General features: G+C 40.7%; 1 protein-coding gene across 1 annotated transcript; it reads right to left on the reverse strand.

Moving 5' to 3' along the window:
• Positions 1–1713: 1713 nt before the first annotated feature.
• On the reverse strand, positions 1714–18319 carry gip (gastric inhibitory polypeptide). The gene is made up of 5 exons (XM_059638656.1): positions 18250–18319; positions 15074–15158; positions 8958–9101; positions 3673–3798; positions 1714–1855 (listed from the first exon to the last, which is right to left on the reverse strand). Exons 2-5 carry the CDS (start codon positions 15145–15147, stop codon positions 1714–1716), a joined length of 486 nt encoding a protein of 161 aa, XP_059494639.1. The 5' UTR covers positions 15148–15158; positions 18250–18319.
• Between the last annotated feature and the right edge of the window lie 6478 nt (positions 18320–24797).

The following is a 24797-nucleotide window of genomic DNA, read 5'->3' on the forward strand; positions in this document are numbered from 1 at the left end:
GAAGTTCAGGAGAGCCTGGAGAAGCCGGATGTTTTACTCCTTAAAACAGGGATGATTTAATGGAGGCATTTAAAATAATGAAGAATTTTAAGCAATAACGAAAAACATTTCCATGGCAGAAATGTAACAAGAGGACACTAATTAAAGAATATTGGCAAAAGAGCCAGAGATGAGATGAAGAGAGTTTTTTTTTTCGATCGTGTTGTTCGGATATGTAAAGCACTTTCTGAAAGATATTGAAACTGATACAATAATAATTTTCAAAAGGAAGATTTAAAAATTCAAAGGTAAAAATTTGCTGGCCTATGAGGTAAAGCCTGCGAAACAGAACCACATAGCTGGCATAGAATTGATGGACTGAATAGATGTCCTTATTCTGTGCTATATGGTTCTATAATATCCCTTGTGTTGTACTGAGGGAATGCTGCATTGTCAGAGGTGCTGTCTTTTTGATGAGAAGTTAGAACCATGGTTCTATCTATGCTCTTAGCTAGATTCCAGTGGAATCATTTTAAAGAAGAATAGTTCACCTTGGTGTCCTGGCCAATACTTATGTTTCACCCACATGACTAACAACAGATTATCTGGTGAATTCTAGACCACTATTGGTGAGAATTTCTTACATTACAACAGTGGCACAAAATAGGTGAACAAAAAAAAATGTATAATTGGTCCTGAGCAGATCAGCAGAGATGGAGGAATGTGTGGAAAATGTGGCAAAGGGGACAGGCTCCCAGACTGTAGCAATAAGTGATGCAGAGATTACCACACACCATATACTATTGGGGATCTCCAACGCCATCTACACTTACTGTTGCCACAGAAAAGAGGTCAACACCATCAAAGACCCCACCCACCCTGGTTATAGTCTCTTCCAACTCCTCCCATCAGGCAGAAGATGCAAAAGCTTAAACACACAGATGAACAGCTTCTTCCCCATTGTTTTTGGGCCACTGTATGAACCTCTCAGATTTCAAATCCTAACGTTGATCTTGCTCTTGTATACTTCTTGTGCCGCTGTAACTTTGTATGCCTCATACTGTTCAATCATCCTATGATCTGTATGTCCTTGTATGTTATGATCTGCCTGTGCGGTATGAAAAACAAAACTTTTCACTGTGCCTAGGTACATGTGACAACAATAAATCAAATCAAAACACGCTACAATTCCAGCACTCAGAGTGACTCCATTGCTACACTTGCAAGCTGAGGAAAGCGGTGAGAATGCAGTACTTATGATCTGGAATTAATATATTCACTGCTGAGTCTAGAAAGTTGTAACATGCTAAACTGAAAGATGATTTGCTGTTCCTCAACAACAACATTAAATACTGCCATTTATATAGGACATTCAATGTGGTGCAGAGCCATGAAGAGAATGGAAGGCAAAGACTGAAGTCAAAATTCAGGGTGTTGTCACACTGGGAACCTGTTTCGGTCAGTGAACAAGATAACAAAGTGTGAAGCTGGATGAACACAGCAGGCCAAGCAGCATCTCAGGAGCATGTGCTCCTGAGATGCTGCTTGGCCTGCTGTGTTCATCCAGCTTCACATTTTGTTATCTTGGATTCTCCAGCATCTGCAGTTCCCATTATATCTTAGGTCAGTGAACATATGGGTGATGGGTGAATGGGCAAATGGGCAGATTAGGACACTGGCTTATGTTCAACTTCCAATTTAGACCATGTCCATCATGTGGGTCCCAGCAATATATTATGCCTCCCGTTTCAGGAGAGACATTTGAGCAGCTTGCCTTTGGTTTATGACCTCAGTGGCGATATGAATTCTGTCCAGCAACTCCTGAATAAGTTGATCTCTCAGGAAGGAAAAAACGGGATCCACAGATCGAGTACAACTAGAACAGAAAACATTGTGGAAATGATTGAACAAAATCATTAAATAAAATGAAAACATTTTTAGGTTCCTATTTATATCTCCCACTTACAGGGATGTATGATTGAAGAAGGTGAAAAATTAGCCTTTTTCTCTTTATTTAAGATTACACTTCAGCAGTCTACTGTCAGATCATCTCCCTACCAAGTCTCCATTTACTACTTCTGGTGTAACAAAAGATCCTATGGCTTTATGTGAAGAAGAGCAGAGGAGTTTTCCCTCATGTCCTGAGCCAATACCTATTCTTTAAATCAGTGAACATCATTATGAAATATCACTGTTTGCAATTATTGTTTCATTTGCAGTGTGCCGCTTGGTTTCTGTTTTTCTGACATTGCAGCACTGAATACGCTTCAAAAGTATTGGCTGCTGTAAAGTACTTTGGGACAGCTTAAGTATGTGAAATGTATATGACTGAAATATCTTCATTGTGATGGTAGTGCATTAAACTGAATCAATAATGTTAAAATACATAATACAATAATGAATCAGTATGATAATATAACTTCAAGATAATTAAAACATTTTGTCAAACACAATTTTATAAGGAGTGTTTATCATTAAAGATTTCAGATTATACATTCTATTTACACATCCATGTAAAGTGTTTTGTGACATCCTGAGATTGTGAAAGGCACCGTATAAATGTAAGTTTCTATATTTTTATCTATGCTATTGCTCAGTATCCCTCCTGAACACCTTGTTGCTGGTTCCTGACCAGTAAATGACATGTGACCCCTAGTGTTGAAACACAGTTGTGCACTTACTCAGAAATTCAGTCTAACTTCTGTTCTCTTCCTGAAATTGTTCTGTCACCATGCTGTTTTTAACTGCCACCCTGTCAATCAGATTCCTTTCCCCATCAACAATATTCTTATAGCTAATAAACAAAGATCCTTAAAGAGAAGTAGAAAGAAAAAGTGTATTCTTAATGCCCATTACTATTTTTATCTGAAGAAATTGGATGTGTATGTGAATAGAAAGGGTGTAGTGGGATATGGTCCAAGTGTTAGCAAATAGGACGAGGTCAGAGTGGGATGTCTGGTTGGCGTGGATGGGTTGGACCAGAGGGTCTGTTTCCATACTGTCTGACTCTATGATTGCTAAGGTAATGTCCATTCAATTAATAACGGCAACAATTTAGACTGAGAATAAAACATCCAAAGATACTTCACAGGATTGTAAAAAAACTAAATTATCTCTGATTCCTGAGACTCCAGGATAATCCTGAACAATCAGAAACCCCTAGCATAATCATTGAAAAGTCGGTAAACTCTTGGTAACAAACTGAAGAATACCAACAGGTCAACCTTTCATTTCATTGCTCTTGCAGGATTCAACCTTATTTCATGGGGTAGCTTCCTTGCCTCATCTCAGAAAATTGTGCATTCAAGTCCCACCTAATCTAGGGTGAAATTGTAGCACAGCACTGAGGAAGTGCCGTACTTTCAGCAGGACCATCTTTTTGATCAAACATTAAACCCAAGCCTCACCAGAGTCCGAGGGAGACTTAAAAGTTGAAACAACACTATTTGAAGAAAAGCAAAGTAGTTCTCCTTGTCCTGGGATAAATACTATTTAAGAGAGCTTGTTGTGTATAATGGCTGCCATACATTTCCTACCGTAATACAACTGTGATTACACTTCAAATGTAACTCATTTTCTGTAACATGCTTTGGAACATCTGAGGTCACGAGGGTGTTGTATAAATATAGACTTTTTTTCAAAGTTACCATTTAGTTCCTTCATCATTTTACTGTCCAGGAGCCTACAGCTTACCTTCTCTTTCCTTGGTGTTTTAAGAGCCAGACCTGGAAGTTTTTAGCTGACTGAAGCTCTGAGTTGGGAGAGCGAGGTGTGGTGGGCTCCACATTTATATCCCTCTTCACACCTTCAGGAGATTCGCTAGAAAATAAACAAACCAAAACAGTACAAGTGAAGTAGAATTCATAAATGCTGGGCTCAGGCAGATATTCTTACTATCGTTACAAATTCTCAGATTAAATCCCAGTGGAGTGACTGACTGGGAGTTTAACTACTCATTTAACTCTTTTCTGCTCAGCTTTTATAAAGCATAAATCACGTCCACAGCATGTTACTCCATCACATAAGGTGTAAACTTCCACCCTTTTCCAATCTTCTCTATGACCCACATGTCCAGACACATGGCAATATGGTTTATTCTTAAATGCCTTCTGAAATGACCTAGCAAGCCACTCATTTGGAAAGCAATTGAGGACAGGTAATAAATGCTGCTCTTGCTAGCAATACCCAATAACACTACAATTTTTTAACAATCAGCCACTCTCACTTCTGACTTTCAATGGTCCCATGGAAACCCCCTCAGCTGTTAATATTCTTGGCATCAGCATGACCTCTGATCCCAAATGAAAGCCACTCACTGACACTGCTGAAGCAGCTGAGTCTCTTGTTCTGTGTCAAGAACTGCTGCACCCCAAAAATGTTCCCATTCTCCAAATCCATCCATCACACACAAACAACAATCTTGTTGGCTAGGAGCATGGGACTAGGATAATTGCTATGAAATCACAGAGAAATGGCTCAGGGGTGGATAGGACTGAATCTTAATGTTCCAGGGTACAGACACTATAGGAAGGATCAAAAGGGACTAGAGAGGAGAAGGAGTGGCATTTTTCATAAGGGACAATATTATAGTTGTATTTAGGGAGGATATACCTGGGAATATATCCACCCATAAAGAGACATAAGAAAGGAATGATCACCTTATTGAGATTAAACTGTAGACCCCCAAGAGTCAGCAAGAAATTGAGAAACAAATTTGTGAGGAGATCACAGTTATCTGTAACAATAATAGGGTGGTTATGGTAGGAGATTTTAAATTTCCAAACATACACTGGGATTGCCATAGTGTTAAGGGCTGGAAAGGATATTAACGTGTTAAGTGTGTACAAGAAAATGCACTGATTTAGTATGTGGACGAACCTACTACAGAAAGTGCAAAACTTGACCTACTCTTGGGAAATAAGGCAGGATAAGTGACTGAAGTATCAGTGGGGGAGCACTTTGGGACCAGGGATCATAATTCTATTAGTTTTAACAAAGTGATGGAAAAGGATACACTGGATCTAAAAGTTAAAGTTCCAGATTGGTGTAAGTCCAATTTTGATGGTATTAGGCAAGAACTTTCAAAATTTGTTTAGGGGTGGATGCTAACAGTTAAAAGGATGACTAGAAAATGGGAAGCCTTCAAAAATAAGATAATAAGAGTCTAGAAACAGTATGTTCCTGTTAGGATGAAGGGCAAGGCTGGTAGGTGTAGGGAATGCTGGATGACTGTAGACATTGGGTTTTGGTCAAAACTAAGAAGGAAGCATATGTCAGGTATAGACAGCAGAGATTGACTGATTCTCTAAAAGAGAATAAAGGCAGTAGGAGCATACTTAAGATGGAAATCAGGAGGGCAAGAAGGGGACATGAGATAGCTTTGGCCAATAGGATTAAGGAGAATCCAAAGGGATTCTACAAGTACATTAAGGACACAAGAGTAACTCGGGACAGAATAGGACCTCTTAAAGATCAGCAAGGCTCCCTATGTGTGGAACCATAGGAGATGGGAGAGAAACCATACGGGTATTTTGCATCAGTGTTCATTGTGGAGAAGGATATGGACGATAGAGAACATGGGGAAATAAATAGCAACATCGTGAAAAGCGTCCTTACCACGGAGGAGGAGGTGCTAGACATCTTAAAATGCATAAAGGTGGGTAAATCCCCTGCACCTGATCAGATGTACCCTAGAACTCTGTGGAAAGCTAGGGAAGAGATTGTTGGGCCTTTGCTGAGATAATTGTATCATCAATAGCCACAGGCGAGGTGCAAGAAGTCTGGAGGTTGGCTAACGTGGAGCCACTGCTCACAAAAGATGGTAAGGAAAAGCCAGGGAACAATAGACAGGTGACCCTGACATCAGTGGTGGGCAATTTATTGGAGGAAATCCTGAGGGGCAGGATTTACATGTATTTGAAATGCAAACACTGATTAGGGATAGTCGACATTGCTTTGTGTGTGTGAAATTGTGTCTCACGCACTTGATGAAGTGTTTTGAAGAAGTAACAAAGAGGATTTATGAGGGCAGAGTGGTGGACGTGATCTATATGAACTTCAGTAAGGTGTTTGACAAGATTCCTCATAGTAGACTGGATAGCAAGGTTAGATCACACAGAATGGAGGGAGAAGACAGAGGGTGGTGGGAGTTTACTTTTCAGACTGGAGGCCCATGACCACAAGGATTGCTGCTGGTCTACTGCATTTCATAATTTATATAAATGATTTGGATGTGAACCTAGGAGGTACAGTTAGTAAGTTTGCAGATGACACCAAAATTAGAGGTATAGTGGGCAGTGACGAAGGTTACCTCAGAGTACATGGGGACCTTGATGAGATGGGCCAATGGACCAAGGAATGGCAGATGGAATTTAGTTTAGATAAATGTGAGGTGCTGTGTTTTGGAAAGACAAATCAGGGCAGGACTTATACACTTAATGGAAAGGTCCTGGGGAGTGTAGCTGAACAAAGACACCTTGGAGTGCAGGTTCATAGTTCCTTAAAAGTGAAGAAGGTGATTAGTACGCTTGCCTTTATTGGTCAGTGCATTGAGTATAGAAGTTGGGAGGTCATGTTGCGGCTGTACAGAACATTGGTCAGGCCACTATTGGAAAACTGTGTGCAATTCTGGTCTAGATAACAAAACGTGAGGCTGGATGAACACAGCAGGCCAAGCAGCATCTTAGGGGCACAAAAGCTGATGTTTCGGGCCTAGACCCTTCATCAGAAAAGCTCACTGCAATTCTGGTCTTCCACCTATAGGAAGGATGTTGTGAAACTTGAAAGGGCTCAGAAAAGATTTACAAATATGTTGCCAGGGTTGGAGGGTTTCAGCCATAAACAGGCTGCATAGACTGGGGCTATTTTCCCTGGAGCGTCAGAGGCTGACAGAGTGGTCTTATAGAGGTTTATAAAATCATGCGTGGCATGGATAGGGTAAACAGATGAGGTCCTTTCCCCTGGGCTGGGAGAGTTCAAACTAGAGGGCATAGGTTTGAGGTGAGAGAGGAAAGACTTAAAAGGGACCTAAGGGGCAGCTTTATCATGCAGAGGGTGGATGTATGGAATGAGCTGCTGGAAGAAGTGGTGGAGGCTGATACAATCACAACATTTAACAGGCATCTGGATGGGTATATGAATAGGAAGTATTTGGAGGGATACAGGCCAAATGCTGCCAAATGGGTCTAGATTTATTTAGGATATCTGATTGGCATGGACAATTGGACCAAAGGATCTGTTCCTGTGCTGTACATCTCAATGACTCTGAGTCTATGCCCTACTCATGATCATTATGCAGTGATCACTTGCTGGAAAATGAAACTTCAAGGATACCTGATATGGAACAGAACCATCAGTTGTAAAGCCATTCCCAGGCTAAACTGATTCTTTAGATGAGAAGGCTTGTTCATTTTTAGGAAATGGAGGAAAGTGTTGGAAGGATGATGAGCTAAATTGCAAGTTCGGGGATCCTTCTTCAGAGCTGGACTTAAAAACGTTAACTCTGCTTTCTCTCCATTGATGCTGCCAGACCTGCTGAGGTTCTCCAGCAATCCTGTTTTTGTTTCAACAAGGTGTAGAGCAGGATGAACACAGCAGGCTACACCTTGTTATCTCAGATTCTACAGCATCTGCAGTTCCTGATACCTCTGTTTTTGTTTCAGATGTTCAACATCTGCAGTTCTGTGTTTTATGTTATTGGAAAGATAACTTGTTTGAACCTCAGAGATAATGGGAACTGCAGATGCTGGAGAATTCCAAGATAATAAAATGTGAGGCTGGATGAACACAGCAGGCCAAGCAGCATCTCCTGAGATGCTGTTTGGCCTGCTGTGTTCATCCAGCCTCACATTTTATTGTTTGAACCTCATCCTGGTTTAAAGTGGCACTTAAACTTAAGAGTTTCTGGCTCAGTAACAGGGATGTTGCCTACTGAGCCACTAGATGACAGGAGAAGCAGATTTGCAGGAGACCTGAAGCGGTCTTTTAAATTATTGACTGGACAGCGCAGATGTGGAAAGAAGTTTCTATTTGTGGGAGAATCCAAAATCAGGGGCTGTAAATATGAGAGAGTTCCTGTAGCCTTGATTGAGTTTAGCAAAGCAGGAGTTTAGCTTGGGATCTTCCTTATCCATACAAGTGCGGGTTTCAGAGGTACTGGAAGAATTCCACCGACAAAGGATCAATTTCAAAGTGTTGAATAATTTTCAAGTATTAGATTCTTTGAGGGGAATTCAGATTTTTACACAGAACTACTTAATTACTAACGAATCAAACACAGAAATTAGGACAATTTGTAATGCCCAGGAAACAGTTAGAATGTAAAATTCAGAAACACAGTAAGAAGTTGAGGCAAATAACTCACAGACTTTCAGAAGGAAACAAGGTGACTATGTAAGACAAAACGGAGCAGAAAAATATGTCAAATGACAGATGTGATCGGAGATGATTGTACAAAGCGTCAACACTAGCACAGACCAGTTGGACTGAGTGTCCTGTTTATATGATGTATGCTCTCCATAATTCTCTATCTTCCCTTGCATCCATTTAGTCATTACCTGTCAGAACATTATCTCATATTAATGCTGCCACCACAGGTATTGAAACAAAATTCCATACCTGAAGTGGTATGGAACACCTTCTTAGTTCATCCGAAAGCCACAGGGAACAATAGACCTGAACACCCAGATCTCTCTGTTCATCAATTTTCCCTAGGACTTTTCCATTGACTGTATAGATCGCCCTTGAATTTGATCTTCCAAAATGCATTGCCTCGCATTTGCCCTGATCGATAGACAGTCAGGTGGTGCAGTTCCACATGAACCATCAATGTGGCAGGGACAAAATACCAAACATATCGGCATGACAAAATAGGTAACAATTGTGTTTGTATAAAGTTTGACTAAAGTCGCAAGCTTTATATTCTCACCAATGAAGGAGTTCTTACTATTGTGTATATTTTAGTCATTGAAGCTGCTCACCCATTTCTACTGGTCCGTTTGGCTGCGATCAACCAATCAACAAAGTTTTTGGACATCATGGTGTCAACATATTTACTGTAGTCACTGGCTAAAATAGCCTCTGAGTACCGTTTCTCTGTCGGCTTTACATCCAGGATTGAGTGACTGCGGTTCAACAAGAAACGTGAACAATGTTATTGTACAGTCAAAGTCATAGAGTCATACAGCACAGAAACAGACCCTTCAGTCCAACCAGTCCATACTGAACATAATCCCAAACTAAACTAGTTCCACCTGCCTGGTCCTGACACATATCGCTCCAAACCTTTCCTATTCCTGTACTTATCTTAATGTCTTTTAAACTTTGGAATTGTACCCACATTCACCACTTCCTCTGGAAGTTGGTTTCACATGTGAACCACTCTCTGTGCAAAATACTTGCCCCTCATGTCTTTTTTAAATCTCTATCCTCTCACCTTAAAAATCTTGGAATCCCCCATCCTAGGAAAAGACAACTAGCATCAACTCTACTATACCACGCATTAGTTTATAAACTTCTATCAGGTCGCTTCTCAACCTCCTATGCTCCAGTGAAAAAGTCCCAGCCTATCCAGCCTTTTTTACAAACAAAGAGAAACAAAGAAACCTACAGCACAGGAACAGGCCCTTCGGCCCTCCAAGCCTGCGCTGATCAAGATCCTCTGTCTAACCTGTCATCAATTTTCTAACGGTCTGTGTCCATTTCCTCCCTGCCCGTCCATGTACCTGTCCAAATATATCTTAAAAGATGCTAATGTGTCTGCGTCTACCACCTCCGCTGGCAACACGTTCCAGGAACCCACTACCCTCTGTGTAAAGAACTTTCCACGCATATCTCCCTTAAACTTTCCTCCTCTCACTTTGAACTCATGACCCCTAGTAATTGAGTCCCCCACTCTGGGAAAAAGCTTTTTGCTATCCACCCTGTCTATACCCCTCATGATTTTGTAGACCTCAATCAGGTCCCCCCTCAATCTCCGTCTTTCTAATGAAAATAATCCTAATCTATTCAACCTCTCTTCATAGCTAGCACCCTCCATACCAGGCAACATTCTGGTGAACCTCCTCCGCACCCTCTCCAAGACATCCATATCCTTTTGGTAATGTGGCGACCAGAACTGTACACAGTACTCCAAATGTGGCCAAACCAAAGCCCTATACAACTGCAACATGACCTGCCAACTCTTGTACTCAATACCCCGCCCAATGAAGGAAAGCATGCCATATGCCTTCTTGACCACCCTATTTCCTGCGTTGTCACCTTCAGGGAACAATAGACCTGAACACCCAGATCTCTCTGTTCATCAATTTTCCCTAGGACTTTTCCATTTACTGTATAGATCGCCCTTGAATTTGATCTTCCAAAATGCATCGCCTCGCATTTGCCCTGATTGAACTCCATCTGCCATTTATGTGCCCAACTCTCCAGTCTATCTATATTCTGCTGTAATTTCTGACAGTCCCCTTCACTATCAGCTCCTCCACCAATCTTAGTGTCATCAGCAAACTTGCTGATCAGACCACCTACACCTTCCTCCAGATCATTTACATATATCACAAACAACAGTGGTCCCAGCACAGATCCCTGTGGAACACCACTGGTTACAGGTCTCCAATTTGAGAAACTCCATTCTACTACTACCCTCTGTCTCCTGTTGCCCAGCCAGTTTTTTATCCATCTAGCTAGCACACCCTGGACCCCATGTGACTTCACTTTCTCCATCAGCCTACCATGGGGAACCTTATCAAACGCCTGACAGAAGTCCATGTATATGACATCTACAGCCTTTCCCTCATCTATCAACTTTGTCACGTCCTCAAAGAATTCTATTAAGTTGGTAAGACATGACCTTCCCTGCACAAAACCATGTTGACTATAACTGATAAGCCCATTTTCTTCCAAATGGGAATAGATCCTATCCCTCAGTATCTTCTCCAGTAGCTTCCCTACCACTGACGTCAGGCTCACCGGTCGATAATTACCTGGATTATCCTTGCTGCCCCTTTTAAACAAGGGGACAACATTAGCAAGTCTCCAGTCCTCTGGGACTTCACCCATGTCTAAGGACACTGCAAAGATATCTGTTAGGGCCCCGGCTATTTCCTCTCTCGCTTCCCTCAGTAACCTGGGATAGATCCCATCCGGACCTGGGGACTTGTCCACCTTAATGTCTTTTAGGATACCCGACACTCCCTCCTTCCTTATGTCAACTTGACCTAGACTAAGCAAACATCTATCCCTAACCTCAACATCTGTCATGTCCCTCTCCTTGGTGAATACCGATGCAAAGTACTCGTTAAGAATGTCACCCATTTTCTCTGACTCAGCGCATAACTTTCCTTCTTTGTCCTTAAGTGGGCCAATCCTTTCTCTAGTTACCCTCTTGCTCTTTTTTTATATATGAATAAAAGGCTTTGTGAGTTTCCTTAACCATGTTTGCCAGCAAGATCTCATGTCCTCTCTTAGCCCTCTTAATCCCTTTTTTCAGATTCGCTCTACATTCCTGATATTCTTGCAAAGCTTCGTCTGTCTTCAGTCGCCTAGACCTCATGTATGCTTCCTTTTTTCTCTTGGCTAGTCTCACAATTTCACCTGTCATCCATGGCTCCCTAATCTTGCCTTTTCTATTTTCACAGGAACATGTCTCTCCTGCACACTAATCAACCTCTCCTTAAAAGCCTCCCACATATCAAATGTGGATTTACCTTCAAACAGTTTCTCCCAATCTACATTCTTCATATCCTGCCAAATCTTGGTATAGTCGGCCTTCCCCCAGTTTAGAACTCTTTCTTTAGGACCACTCCCATCCTTGTCCATGAGTATTGTAAAACTTAAGGAATTGTGGTCGCTATTTCCAAAGTAGTCCCCTGCTGTAATATCAATCACCTGGCCGGCTTCATTCCCCAGCACCAGGTCCAGTATGGCCCCTTCCCGAGTTGGACTACATACATACTGCTCTAGAAAACCCCCCTGGACACTCCTTACAAATTCTGCTCCGTCTTGACCCCTAACACTGAGTGAATCCCAGTCAATGTTGGGAAAATTAAAATCTCCCACCACCACCCTGTTTCTCCTACACCTTTCCATTATCTGTTTACATATTTGTACATCTATCTCACGCTCGCTGTTGGGAGGCCTGTAGTACAGCCCCAGCATTGTTACTGCACCCTTCCTATTTCTGAGTTCTACCCACATTGCCTCACTGCTTGAGTCCTCCATGGGGCCCTCCTTCAGTGCGGCTGTGATATCGTCTTTGGCCATTACTGCAACTCCTCCACCCCTTTTACCTCCCTCTCTATCCTGCCTGAAGCATCAATATCCTGGGACAACTAGTTGCCAGTCATGCCCTTCCCTCAACCAAGTCTCAGTAATAGCAATAACGTCATACCTCCAGGTACCGATCCAAGCCCTAAGCTCATCTGCCTTGTCTACTACACTTCCCGCATAAAAACAAATGCACCTCAGACCACCTGTCCTTTTGTGTTCACCATCTGCTCCCCGACTACTAACCCCTTTAGTCACACTGACTCCGTTATCTAGTTCCCTACAGGCTTTCGTTTCTACCTCTTTTCTGTCCAATAATTGGTTCCCATCCCCCTGCCATATTAGTTTAAACCCTCCCCCACAGCATTAGCAAAAGCACCCCCAAGGACATTGGTTCCAGTCCGGCTCAGGTGTAGACCATCCAATTTGTAATAGTCCCACCTTCCCCAGAACCAGTTCCAATGTCCCAAAAATCTGAACCCCTCCCTCCTGCACCATCTCTCAAGCCACACATTCATCCTGGCTATTCTTTCATTTCTGCACTGACTAGCACGTGGCACTGGTAGCAATCCTGAGATTACTACCTTCGAGGTCCTACTTTTTAAAACTTGGCTCCTAACTCCCTAAATTCTGCTTGTAGGACCTCATCCCGTTTTCTGCCTATATTGTTGGTGCCTATATGCACCACAGCAACTGGCTGTTCACTCTCCCCCTTCAGAATGATCTGCAGCCGATCGCAGACATCCCTGACCCGTGCACCTGGGAGGCAACATACCATTTGGGAGTCCCGTTTTCGACCACAGAACCACCTATCTACTCCCCTTACAATTGAATCCCCAATGACTATCGCCTTTCCACCCTTTTTCCCGCCCTTCTGTACAGCAGAGCCAGCCATGGTGCCGTGATCCTGGCTACTGCTGCCTTCCTCTGGTGAGCCATCTCCCCCAACAGTATTCAAAACGGAATACCTGTTTTGGAGGGAGATGACCGCAGGGGACTCCTGCACTGCTTTCCTGCTCTTCCTCTGCCTTTTGGTCACCCATTCGCTATCTCCCTCAGCAATCCTAATCTTCGGTGTGACCAAATTGCTCAATGTGCTATCCACGACCCCTCAGCATCGCATATGCTCCAAAGTGAGTCCAACCGCAGCTCCAGAGCCGTCATGCGGTCTAACAAGAGCTGCAGCTGGACACACTTCCTGCACGTGAAGGAGTCGGGGACATCAGCCGTGTCCCTGAGCTCCCACATTGAGCAAGAGGAGCACAACATGGGTGTGAGATCTCCTGACATTATTAAACTTAACTTAGATAAATGAAAAAGGAACCAAAAGGTTTTTGGCAATCACACGATATATATATAAAGAAACGTGAAACAGAAAAAGCCTTACCTTATCTACACACCCCCGAGTCTTTTTTTTTGGTTCGAGGAGGAGGGCGGGAGGGATACACTACACGTGTAGTGTCTCGGGTTCAGCCGCTGCCCAAATAAATGAAGACCGCTTCCACTCGAGGTAAGCGTTTTAAAGTGGTAAAAAAAAACGCTACCTTCCCGGCAGCGTCCTGGTGCTCTCTCTGTGTGGCTCTCTCGCTCTCCTTGCGAAAATGAACTGAATAACTGAATCCCTCCATACCCGGCAACATCCTGGTAAATCTCTTCTGAACCCCCTCCAGCTTGATAATATCCTTCCTATAACAGGGTACTATACAGTACTCCAGAAGAGCCCTCACCAATATGCTGTACAACCTCAACATGACTTCCCAACTCCATTAACAAAAAGCCCCATCTACCCTTCTGGTGGCTGTTGAATCCTCCACAGAAAAGCAGGCAAGAACTCCCTGGTGTCCTGGTCAATATTTATCCCTCAACTAACATCTATGTAACAGATAATCTGATCATTTGTCCCTTATTGTGTTTGTTCAAGGAGTTGTAGGCATTGCTAGCTGGGCCAGCATTTATTGCCCATCTCTAATTGCTCAGGAGAATACTGACTATGGAACATTGTTGTGTCCAAATTATCTGCTGTATTTGTTACATTATAACTTTAACTGCAAAAATGAAGACATACATATTATAGAACATAGAACATAGAAAAGTACAGCACAGTACAGGCCCTTCAGCCCACGATGTTGTGCTGTGAAATAATCCTAGTCCAAAAATAAAATAACCTAACCTACATTCCCCTCAATTCACTGCTGTCCATGTGCATGTCCAGCAGCTGCTTAAATGTCACTAATGACTTCACTTCCATGACTACCACTGGCAAACTATTCCATGCGCTCACAACTCTCTGAGTGACCTTCCTCTGACATCTCCTCTATACCTTTCTCCGAACACCTTAAAACTATGACCCCTTGTGGCAGTCAATCCTGCCCTGGAGAAAAGTCTCTGGCTATCGACTCTATCCATGCCTCTCATTACCTTCTACACCTCGATTAGGTCACCTCTCTTCCTCCTTCTCTCCAGAGAGAAGAGTCCGAGCTCTGTCAACTGATCCTCATAAGATATATAGTACCTTTCATAATCAGCTTACATCTTTTTGTTGTACAGATATTTCAGTACATTTATTTATTTATTATAGTGAGAAAAGCAATTCAAAAGATCATTGGCTGTAAAATCCTTCAGGATGCTCTGAGTTAATGCAGGGGATATTTAAATGCAACACCTTTCTTTCTCTGATTGCACCAAAAGCAGTTAACTGAGTTGAGACCTAGGTTTGAACCAGGTAACCCAAGCCTCAGAAACTGCAAACTGAACTAATAAAATCACTAAACATGTAAACTGTTCCTGTTTTATAAAACTTAGCTCATCCAGCAGAGCTCAGTGTTCTCATTACCTGCTTTCACTCTCATTTGTCCAAATTGATCCCACAAGGGTGGATAGAAGCACAAGCAACATTGGAGCAAGCATCTTGGTGGTTCCTGGAAATACAATGTTTTCAGACAAGTTCACAGTACCTGTTCAACCTTGTTTCACTTTTCCACCACCCCAACCTGTGTCACTCTTGCCCCCCCCCTCAACCACTCCACCCTGTGTCTGTCTACCCATGCTCACCACCCTCTGTCACTCTTTCTCCAACTCACTTCATCTCACTACCACCCTATTTCACATACCCCTTCCTCCCTCATATGTCACTCTCTCCCAGTTATGAAAGTAAAAGAATCAGGGAATTTGAAACAACATTAAATGGATTAGAGTGTAACATTGTGAAATTCTATTTTCCTGCAGGCAGATGTTATCGTGTTAATTTGGAGCAAGCACAATTAAACATCGATAATCTGTGTTTTACTACAAAAGAAAGGAAAGTTTATGTGCAATATCAGCTTGCCTTTTATGTTTTTCTTGCTCCTAATTATATGACTTGTTCTTGTCACTGTTACCACAGGAACTAGTCAAACAATGGTACCTCCTTCATACTTCATATGGGTATTGTACGCTATTCCAGCAGGATGGCCACACACAGTTAAACTCAATGCCATCAGCTCGTGAGTCTGTGGACATCCATCAGGAGCAGCAGCAATCCACATCGATTTATTTTTATTATTTTGGCCTAAACAGCCCAGAGATCGAGAGATAAATTCCAATACCTTCCTTGATGCCCTAACTAACTGGGCACAGACCATGTAACAAACCTGAATCTTGTTGCTCTTTATTATCACATAATATGCCAACTTCATAGTGGTGATTCATTTATGCATTAAGCCATTTGTAACATCAAATTCAGTCTATTTTATTGGTCATTTGTGCTTGAGACTGAAATGATTCGATACAGTTTACAATTTCAAAATTAATGTATTTATTGTCACTTTTGTTGAACACATCCAATAATGAAATGCTATGGTTAATGTGCTAATTAAAATGTATTAACAGAGAGGGATCTTGGTGTGCAGATACATAGATCCCTTAAAATGGCCACCCAAGTGGACAGGGTTGTTAAGAAAGCATATGGTGTTTTGGCTTTCATTAACAGGGGGATTGAGTTTAAGAGTCGTGAGATCTTGTTGCAGCTCTATAAAACTTTGGTTAGACCGCACTTGGAATACTGCGTCCAGTTCTGGGCGCCCTATTATAGGAAAGATGTGGATGCTTTGGAGAGGGTTCAGAGGAGGTTTACCAGGATGCTGCCTGGACTGGAGGGCTTATCTTATGAAGAGAGGTTGACTGAGCTCGGTCTCTTTTCATTGGAGAAAAGGAGGAGGAGAGGGGACCTAATTGAGGTATACAAGATAATGAGAGGCATAGATAGAGTTGATAGCCAGAGACTATTTCCCAGGGCAGAAATGGCTAGCACGAGGGGTCATAGTTTTAAGCTGGTTGGAGGAAAGTATAGAGGGGATGTCAGAGGCAGGTTCTTTACGCAGAGAGTTGTGAGAGCATGGAATGCGTTGCCAGCAGCAGTTGTGGAAGCAAGGTCATTGAGGTCATTTAAGAGACTGCTGGACATGTATATGGTCACAGAAATTTGAGGGTGCATACATGAGGATCAATGGTCGGCACAACATTGTGGGCTGAAGGGCCTGTTCTGTGCTGTACTGTTCTATGTTCTATGTTCTATGTTCCATAGTAGTAAAAAAGAATTAATGTGTAATTAAATCTGATGTGATCATTATTCCCCACTAGAGGACACTAGCGTTCTAATCTTGAATAGTACATTGCAAAACTACACAAGATTGCTGAAGGATAGAATATTTTTCTCCCCTGAGTTTATCTATTGCTACCAACAATGGATTCCTGCAACATTGAGCTAATTAATTTAGAACTATGGATTTTATATGTATATATGTATAAGGTGCATGGAATTCGGTGTTCTTATTGCAAGGTCCCCAAAACACATCTAATTTAAAAGCGCAAGACAACAAAATGTGAGGCTGGATGAACACAGCAGGCCAAGCAGCATCTCAGGAGCACAAAAGCTGACGTTCGTGCTGCTTGGCCTGCTGTGTTCATCCAGCTTCACATTTTGTTGTCTTGGATTCTCCAGCATCTGCAGTTCCCATTATCTCTGATACTAATTTAAAAGCGCATCCTTGGTGAAATAGGTGATAGGATTGTCTCACACCACTCAGCCAGAAGCTCCTCGTTCATTTTTAAATCTGTTTTTAGGGTAATAATGAAGGCAGCCACTAGACCCATCTTAACTCGCCCACCTGGATTAATTTTAACAAGCAATTGAGCAACATCATATTTCACATGCTGATAATTCTTTGTGTTATTTTGTTCTCAAATACCAGTCCTTAAATTACCAATTCTATTGCAGATTCAAAACTGTGTCTCCATTATCCTACTCTTTCCATTTAAACTTAACTTTAAATTGAGCTACTTGCTCTTTTTATGGCAGAGGTTGGGATCAAAGCAATAGTCCTCAGGGTTTCTGGGCTAAGAAGAGATAAATCAGCTGGAGTTTCCACTCTTGATCATGCCTAGTGTCCCTGCTGTCAATTGCTAGTCACAATCAATACATGATCAATGTTTTCTGACTATGGTCAATTGCAAAAAAAACTCACTTGGGTAAAATAAACTTGAAGGATCAAACAGCAGCTTGAGCTAGCACCTTCAGCAAGTGATTACCCCACAAGCTTACAGGCCATTTAGTTCGATGGGTCTACACTACATTTATGCTGTCTGTGAATCTCCTTCCAGGTTAAATCATTGCACCCAACCAAAAGTACCATTTACCTTTATTCCTTTCTCCTTCGTGGATTCATCTTGCTTCCCTTTAAAGGCATCTATGTTATTCACCTAAAGCACTCCATATGGAAATCTTGTAGCAATTTCCATATTGTCACCACTTTCTGGATAAGCAAGTTTTCCCAATTCTTCTATTGGATGTGTTAATGACCAACTTATAGTTGTCAGCCTTAATTTTGGTATTCTTACAAGTGAAACCACCTTCTTTACAGCAACCCAATCAAAATCCTTCAGAACATAAAAAAATCTCAAGTAAATTGCCCCACAGATAAGGCGACGAGAATATTATCTTTGGTTAGAAGCAGAGAAACAGAACTTCATTACCTTCGTAGATTCTTCTCTTGACTTCCACCTGTTCTTTGGAATGAATCCTGCACCTTGTCTGTATACAGAGGTGAAAATCAGCTCTCTTTATACAGTCACAGAGTGTAATTGGCCCTGCATTTAAAGGAAATAATTCAACTTCTTAGAAAAAAATTACAGATAAGCAAATGTGTAATGAAGGTACTTTAGTTATAGCATTCAGCTAATGAGCACAATGAACTCATAAACCTGCTTTACACATTAGCAATTGACATCTATATTTCTGCATTAAAAGTGCTAATTAGGGGTCCATTCAGCCTTCTAATATTTATAGCAGCTACCTAGAATTGTTATCACAGTATTAGCTGTGCATTAAATGAATTTTGATATGTATTATGTATAGGAAAATGATGCATTAAGTGACCATAAAGTAACATGAACACATCTGGTACAAAAATAGGAAATAGAATGGACAGAGTTAAAAGGTAATAAAGGATCAATTACTATGACAAATTAAGGCTACTGACCACTAAATAGTGGAAGGGAGGTAGTGGAGGAAATATCCAGACAAATTAGGGAAACAAGTAAAAATCATGGAATAACAATCATAAGAGATCACCATTATTAATTGGACAGACCAAATGGGTAAACAGGATAAAGAAATGGAATTACTACAATATATACAGGATTTCATTTTAACGCAATACCTAAAATTCCCATCAATGGATGATTCATTGTGTGTTCAAGGGATGGGGAATGAACCAGAGGAGATAAGTAAAAATAGAGGAACAGCTGGGTAACAATGACCATAAAATAAAATGTTCAACTAAACAATAGAGAAGGAAATAGGTACAACAGAAGACAAAACATATTACTAGATTTGAGGAAAGTTGGCTTAGACAGTCTGAAAATAGAACTCTGGAGGTAAAATGGCCAACATCATTGGCAAATGATGTAGAAGAATGGGAAACATTTAAAATGGTTGCAGGCAAACTATATTTTACGAGAAGGAAATGAAAAATTAAATGCTGCTGAGACACCTTTGAGTCCATAGACAGCAAAGAAATGTAGGATGAAAGAGAAGATGAAGAGATCCAAAGAAAACTCAGAAAAATAACTCAGAAGACAAAAGAGGAATGCAAAAGAAAAATTAGGAAAATAAATGTTAAGAAGCACTAAACAAATGTAAAATATTTTACAAACACACATATTTTTAAAAAAGGAAAGCTGGGATAATGTTATGATACTATGGCTTTAAGAGGTGTGTTTTGTCCTTGTTTTTAATCATGAAAGATAGAGACGGAGGTGTCGAGCATCTGCTCCATGTCAACAAAGTGAGCAGTTTGTGATGCCTTGTGGGTTTTTTTTAAGTTGAAACAAAAGAAGCAGCCTAAATGTGGGGTCAAGTTCCCACAGAACTAGGATTTCTGGTTTTAGTTTTGAGAAGTTTCTGGGTTCTTGAAGCTCATTGTGAAAGCTCTTATTTCCTCTCTCTGTTAAATTCTGGGGTTCTCTTCCTGCTGCTAGAATTGCATGTGAGACATATCTATTTTATTGAATTTGCCTTTGCGAAGAGTATGTTTATAGGATTTTACTATACTGGGATAATTAATTAGTAATAGTTAATATATCTGTTAATTTGTTAAGCCTTTCCATACAGATCCAGTTAAGCCAAATCTTTAATTTTTATTTTATGTGTAGTGTAAAAATGATGTGTTTTTTTTGTTTAAAGTCAAGTAGTTTGACCAATCGAATTGCATCTGGAACTCAACACTTTACACCAACCTAGAAAATAAGAAAGTGTTTGGTTCTAGGCTATCTTCTTAATATATTTTGAGAGGGTTTCATCTGGTCCATAACAAACTGGGGATCTTGTCAGGATCAAAATCTCTAATTCTACTTTGGCTTTAAGGATTATTAGACTCAGAGGCAGTGAGCGGTGAGTCTTTTTAATTTATTTTTGGTGTTACATTCGGCTGGTTGAAATAAGGTGTGCCTTGTATAACAATGGCTCTTTCAGTCATTAAAAGTTTCCTGGGGTGGAAGAAGTCACTTTGGGTGCTTTACACAGTGTGAGCAAGGCAAAGCTTTTGGAATTGGCAAACAGGTTGAAGTTGGAGTTGCCTGTGTCTATGAGAAAAGGAGAAATAATTGCAGCAATAACTCTACATTTGCAATTGCCAGTAACATCATCAGAGTCATTGGAGTTTGCTAAAATTCAATTACAAATGAAGCAGAGTGAATTTGAGGCAATGGCCAGGGAAGAAGAAAAGGAAAGAATATCCCTGGCAGAACAAAAGTAAAGAGAAAAGGAAATGAAACAGTTTGAATTATGATTGAGAGCTGGGGAAAAAGAAAAGGATGGCCATAGTAGAAAAAAAGGAGTAAGAGAGAGTTTTTGAATTTCAGAGGTTGGAATGAAACTCAACATTGACTTAAAATTGCAGAGGTAGGGGTGTAAGGTAGGAGTAGTGCTGAAAACAGTGATGGAGAGCAATCCCATCATAGCCAAAGGCCTAGTGGGGATCTGTTTTAATATGTCCAAGCATTGCATAAGTTCCATGAGAAGGATGTAGAAACCTTTCTCATTTCATTTGAGGAAGTGGTTAAATAAATGAAATGGTCGGTGACCATGTGGTTATTATTGAGCTAAACAAGTTGGTAGGTAGAGCTAGTGAGGTATTTCTGTCACTATCAGAAGAGGTATCTTGTGGATATAATGAGAAGAAAATGCATTAAGTGCATATGACCTAATATCAGGAAGCTACAGACAACATTCTAGGAATCTAAGGAGGGACGCTGGTCAAACGCACATAGAGTTTGAAAGAATCAGACAAAGTAACTTTGACAGGTGGATAAGGGCATTGAAAATAGATTAAATATATGACGCTCTGAGAGAAAATGAATTTGTAGAAGTTCAACCATTCACTTCCTGAAGTAATGAGAACTCATGTTCAAGTGCAGAGAGTTAAGACTGCAAGATTAGCAGTGGTCATGGCAGATGATTATGAGTTGGTTCATAAATCAAAGTATGGTTTCCGACATCAATTTCCATCTGTTAGGATTAGAATTTGGGGGAAAGAGAAATCATCAGGTAGTAAGGGTAAAGGAGATCTCATTGTAGATAACAAAGATACTTTACCACAATGCAAAAAGGCAACCCATGAGAGGGAAAGAGAAGTAAAAAAGATCAGGTGCTTTCACTGTAAGAAAGTATGTCACATGAAGTTGCAGTGTTGGTGATTGAGAAAAAACACTGGGTAGATGGGTGTGGGAAAACAGGATAAGGCAGTGAGTTTCGTTGAAGTAAAGAAAGCACAGTGGAAGCTAAAAGGCTACAAAAGAAAGTACAACCGGTTCAGGGGTTGGTTGAGGAAAAAGTGCCAGATCTCTTTAAAGAATTTACTTGCCTGGGTAACATTTACTCATGATCGCCAGGAGAGCAGGTAAAGAAATTAAGATGTTAAGAGATATGGGAGCAAGTCAATCTTTGGTAGTGAGCGATGAGGAGATATGTAATTCAGAAGGAGAATCACCAGAAAAAGTGGTAATGTGTGGAATTCATGGTGAGAAGAGCAGTGCTCCATTATATAGACTAAGGTTGCAGGGTCTGGTGGAAAGTGGTGAATTGGCAATATGTGTAATAGAGAAATTCTCTGTTCCAGAAATACAGATTATCCTTGGCTGGATCAAAGGTGACAGTGAACCATACTGTGGTTGAGAAACAGTCAGAAGTTAGGTAACTGAGGCGTTACAGGAAGAATATCCTGGGATTTTTCCTGACTGTGTGGCAAAAAGGTTACAAAGCCATAAGTGGAAACAGGAGGAGAAATCAAAGAGCAAAGTTAATGAAGTTAAAATTCAATTATCAGTAACAATGTTTGATCAAATAGTTGGATAAAACAAGACCAGATGGAGGACAAAGTGGATATTTTTAGTTCAGTTAAAAAAGTTGAATTACAATGGAAAGATGATAAACTAAAAACATACACAGAAGAAGAGTGTGAGTTTATCCCAGAATGTTACCACCTTCAAAATGAAGTTTTGTTGAGGAAATGGAGACCATCCCATATTCAGGTGGAAGAGAAATGGGTAGAGGTTCTTCACATTGTATTAGATTAGATTAGATTCCCTACAGTGTGGAAACAGGCCCTTCGGCCCAACAAGTTCATACCGCCCCTTAACAGCATCCCACCCAGACCCATTCCCCTATAACCCACACACCCCTGAACACTACAGGCAATTTGGCATGGCCGATCCACCTAGCCTGCACATCTTTGGACTGTGGACCTGGAGGAAACACACGCAGACACCGGGAGAATGTGCAAACTCTGCACAGACAGTTACCTGAGGCTGGAATCGAACCCGGGTCCCTGGTGCTGTAAGGCTGCAGTGCTAACCACTGAGCCACCGTGCCGCCCCAAATATAAAGATATTTTTATAAGCATGGTTTGCATAAAGATGTGCTTGAATTTTGCTGGACATATCATACATATCACATAATTGGAAAACCTCAGGCAGTGATAAAACCAACACCCTTAATACCTCATTTGAGGAACCTTTTAGAAGTGTCTTCATTGATTGTGTAAAAGCCCTACATAAATCAAGAAGTGGGAATCAGTATTCATTAACCATAATGGATGTGTCTACTAGATTTCCAGAGACTATTCCATTATGCAGTATCATGGCTAAAAGGATTGTAAAAGAGTTACTGAAACATTTTTTTACTAGATATAGTCTATTCACAGAAATACAATTGTATCAAGGATCAGATTTTGCATCAAAATTATTCAAGGAAGTTATGAATAATTTAGGAATAACAATTCAAATCCACTGCACACCATCCAGAATCATTAGTTTTAATGTATTAGAGGGGTGGCATCAAACTTTAAAGACAATGTTGAGGGTTTATAATCAAGACTATCCAGAGGATTGGAACAAAGGAATTACACTTGAACTTTTTGCAGTTAGGGATGCACCTAATGAATCAACTAAATTTAGTCAATTTGAATTAGTTTTTAGACATGGGGTTAGAGGGCCAATGAAATTAGTTAAGGAAAAATTGGTAAGTTCAGTGAAAACTTATTTAGACTATATGTCAAATTTAAGGGAAAGATTAAATAGAGCTCATTAAATAATGAGTTGACTTGACAGCATTTGAAAGTAGTACAGCTTGTGATGAAACAGGAAGCAAACAAGAAATCAAAAATTTGTAAGTTTGCTACTAGAGGTAAAGTGCTGATGTTACTCCTAATGGTAGGTGAACCTGGAAAAGCAAGGTTTAATGGATCTTGTCAAACTGAAAGGAAATTGAGTGATATGAGTTATTTGATAAGGATGCCAGTTAGAAAGAAATCTCACAGAATGTTTCATTTAAATATGCTCAAAAGATATTTTGAATAGGGAAGGAAAGCAAAAGGAGAAATGTGGTACCAGTTACAACAAAGAGTGAGGAACCAAGTTCAGAGGATTCTGAATTAGACATTCCTCAAAGTAAATTGGACAATGAGAAAGTTCTCAAAAATTGGGATAAGTTATTGAGTTACCTTCTCAAGGAAAATCGAAATGACCTGAAAGAGCTATTACTATTGCATGGAGAGATATGTGGGAATAAACTGGGAAGTTCTAATCTAATTATGCATGATGCAGATCTAGGAAACACTGTTCCAATTAAATAACATGCATATAAACCTAACTCTGTAAAGTTGGCACAGGTTCAAAAAGAGATTGAAAGCATGCTCAAAGACAATATAATCTAAGTGAGTTGCAGCAAATAGAGCTCACACATAGTAACAGTGCCCAAAACCAGGTCGTACCCAACAATTATGTGTGGACAATTGCAAAGACAATGCAGTCACAATATCTGATTCACATCCTATTATGCATTTGGAAGACTGTAATGAGAACATTGGATAAGAAACTTATATTTCTAAGTTGGATTTACTCAGAGGATACTGGGAAGGTACCTTTATCTGATAGAGTGAAGGAAATTTTAGCTTCTGTGATCCAGAGTGAACTGTATCAGTTTAAAGTCATGCCATTTGGTGTGAAAAGACACCAGCCACATTTCAAAGACTAATCAAGAATGCCATTTCTAGATTACCCAGTTGTGTGGTCTACATCAACTGTCTGGTAATTTTTAGTCAACAAGCAAGAAACATTTGGAACATCTACGGGAACTGTTCAATCAATCTTGGGACGTGGGCTTGGTGATAAACCAGCATCAGAGTAGCTCACCAAAGCCCAAGTCATGTTCCTGGGCCATGTCATTGGCCATGGATGGATGGCCCCATGGGATGTGAAAACAAAGGTTATTCAGGAATTTCCCATACCATTGACAAAGTACTATGATTCCTGGGACTGCTTGGATTTTAATGGAAGTTCATTCGAATGTTAGCAATGTGGTTGCACCACTGACAGTCTGAAAACTGTGTTAACCGCTGCTCAAGTGTTAGCCACATCTAATAAAGCCATTTAAGGTGGTTATCAATGCAAGCAATGGGCTGTAGTCATGCATGAACACAACAAGAAGATAGAAAGAGTATTGGGTATTCTTTCAGAAAATTAGT

Source organism: Stegostoma tigrinum, chromosome 31, assembly GCF_030684315.1.
Source record: "Stegostoma tigrinum isolate sSteTig4 chromosome 31, sSteTig4.hap1, whole genome shotgun sequence".
In the NCBI taxonomy this organism is placed as follows: domain Eukaryota; kingdom Metazoa; phylum Chordata; class Chondrichthyes; order Orectolobiformes; family Stegostomatidae; genus Stegostoma; species Stegostoma tigrinum.

Bases quoted from the DNA above. Each gene is read 5' to 3' on its own strand.
- gip (XM_059638656.1), bottom strand. From the start codon at position 15,147: ATGCTTGCTCCAATGTTGCTTGTGCTTCTATCCACCCTTGTGGGATCA. The intron at 9,102-15,073 runs GTAATGAGAACA...GTTGAACCGCAG, and splicing joins ACAAATGAGAGTGAAAGCAG to TCACTCAATCCTGGATGTAA. The intron at 1,856-3,672 runs GTAAGCTGTAGG...TTTCTGTTCTAG, and splicing joins AAACACCAAGGAAAGAGAAG to TTGTACTCGATCTGTGGATC.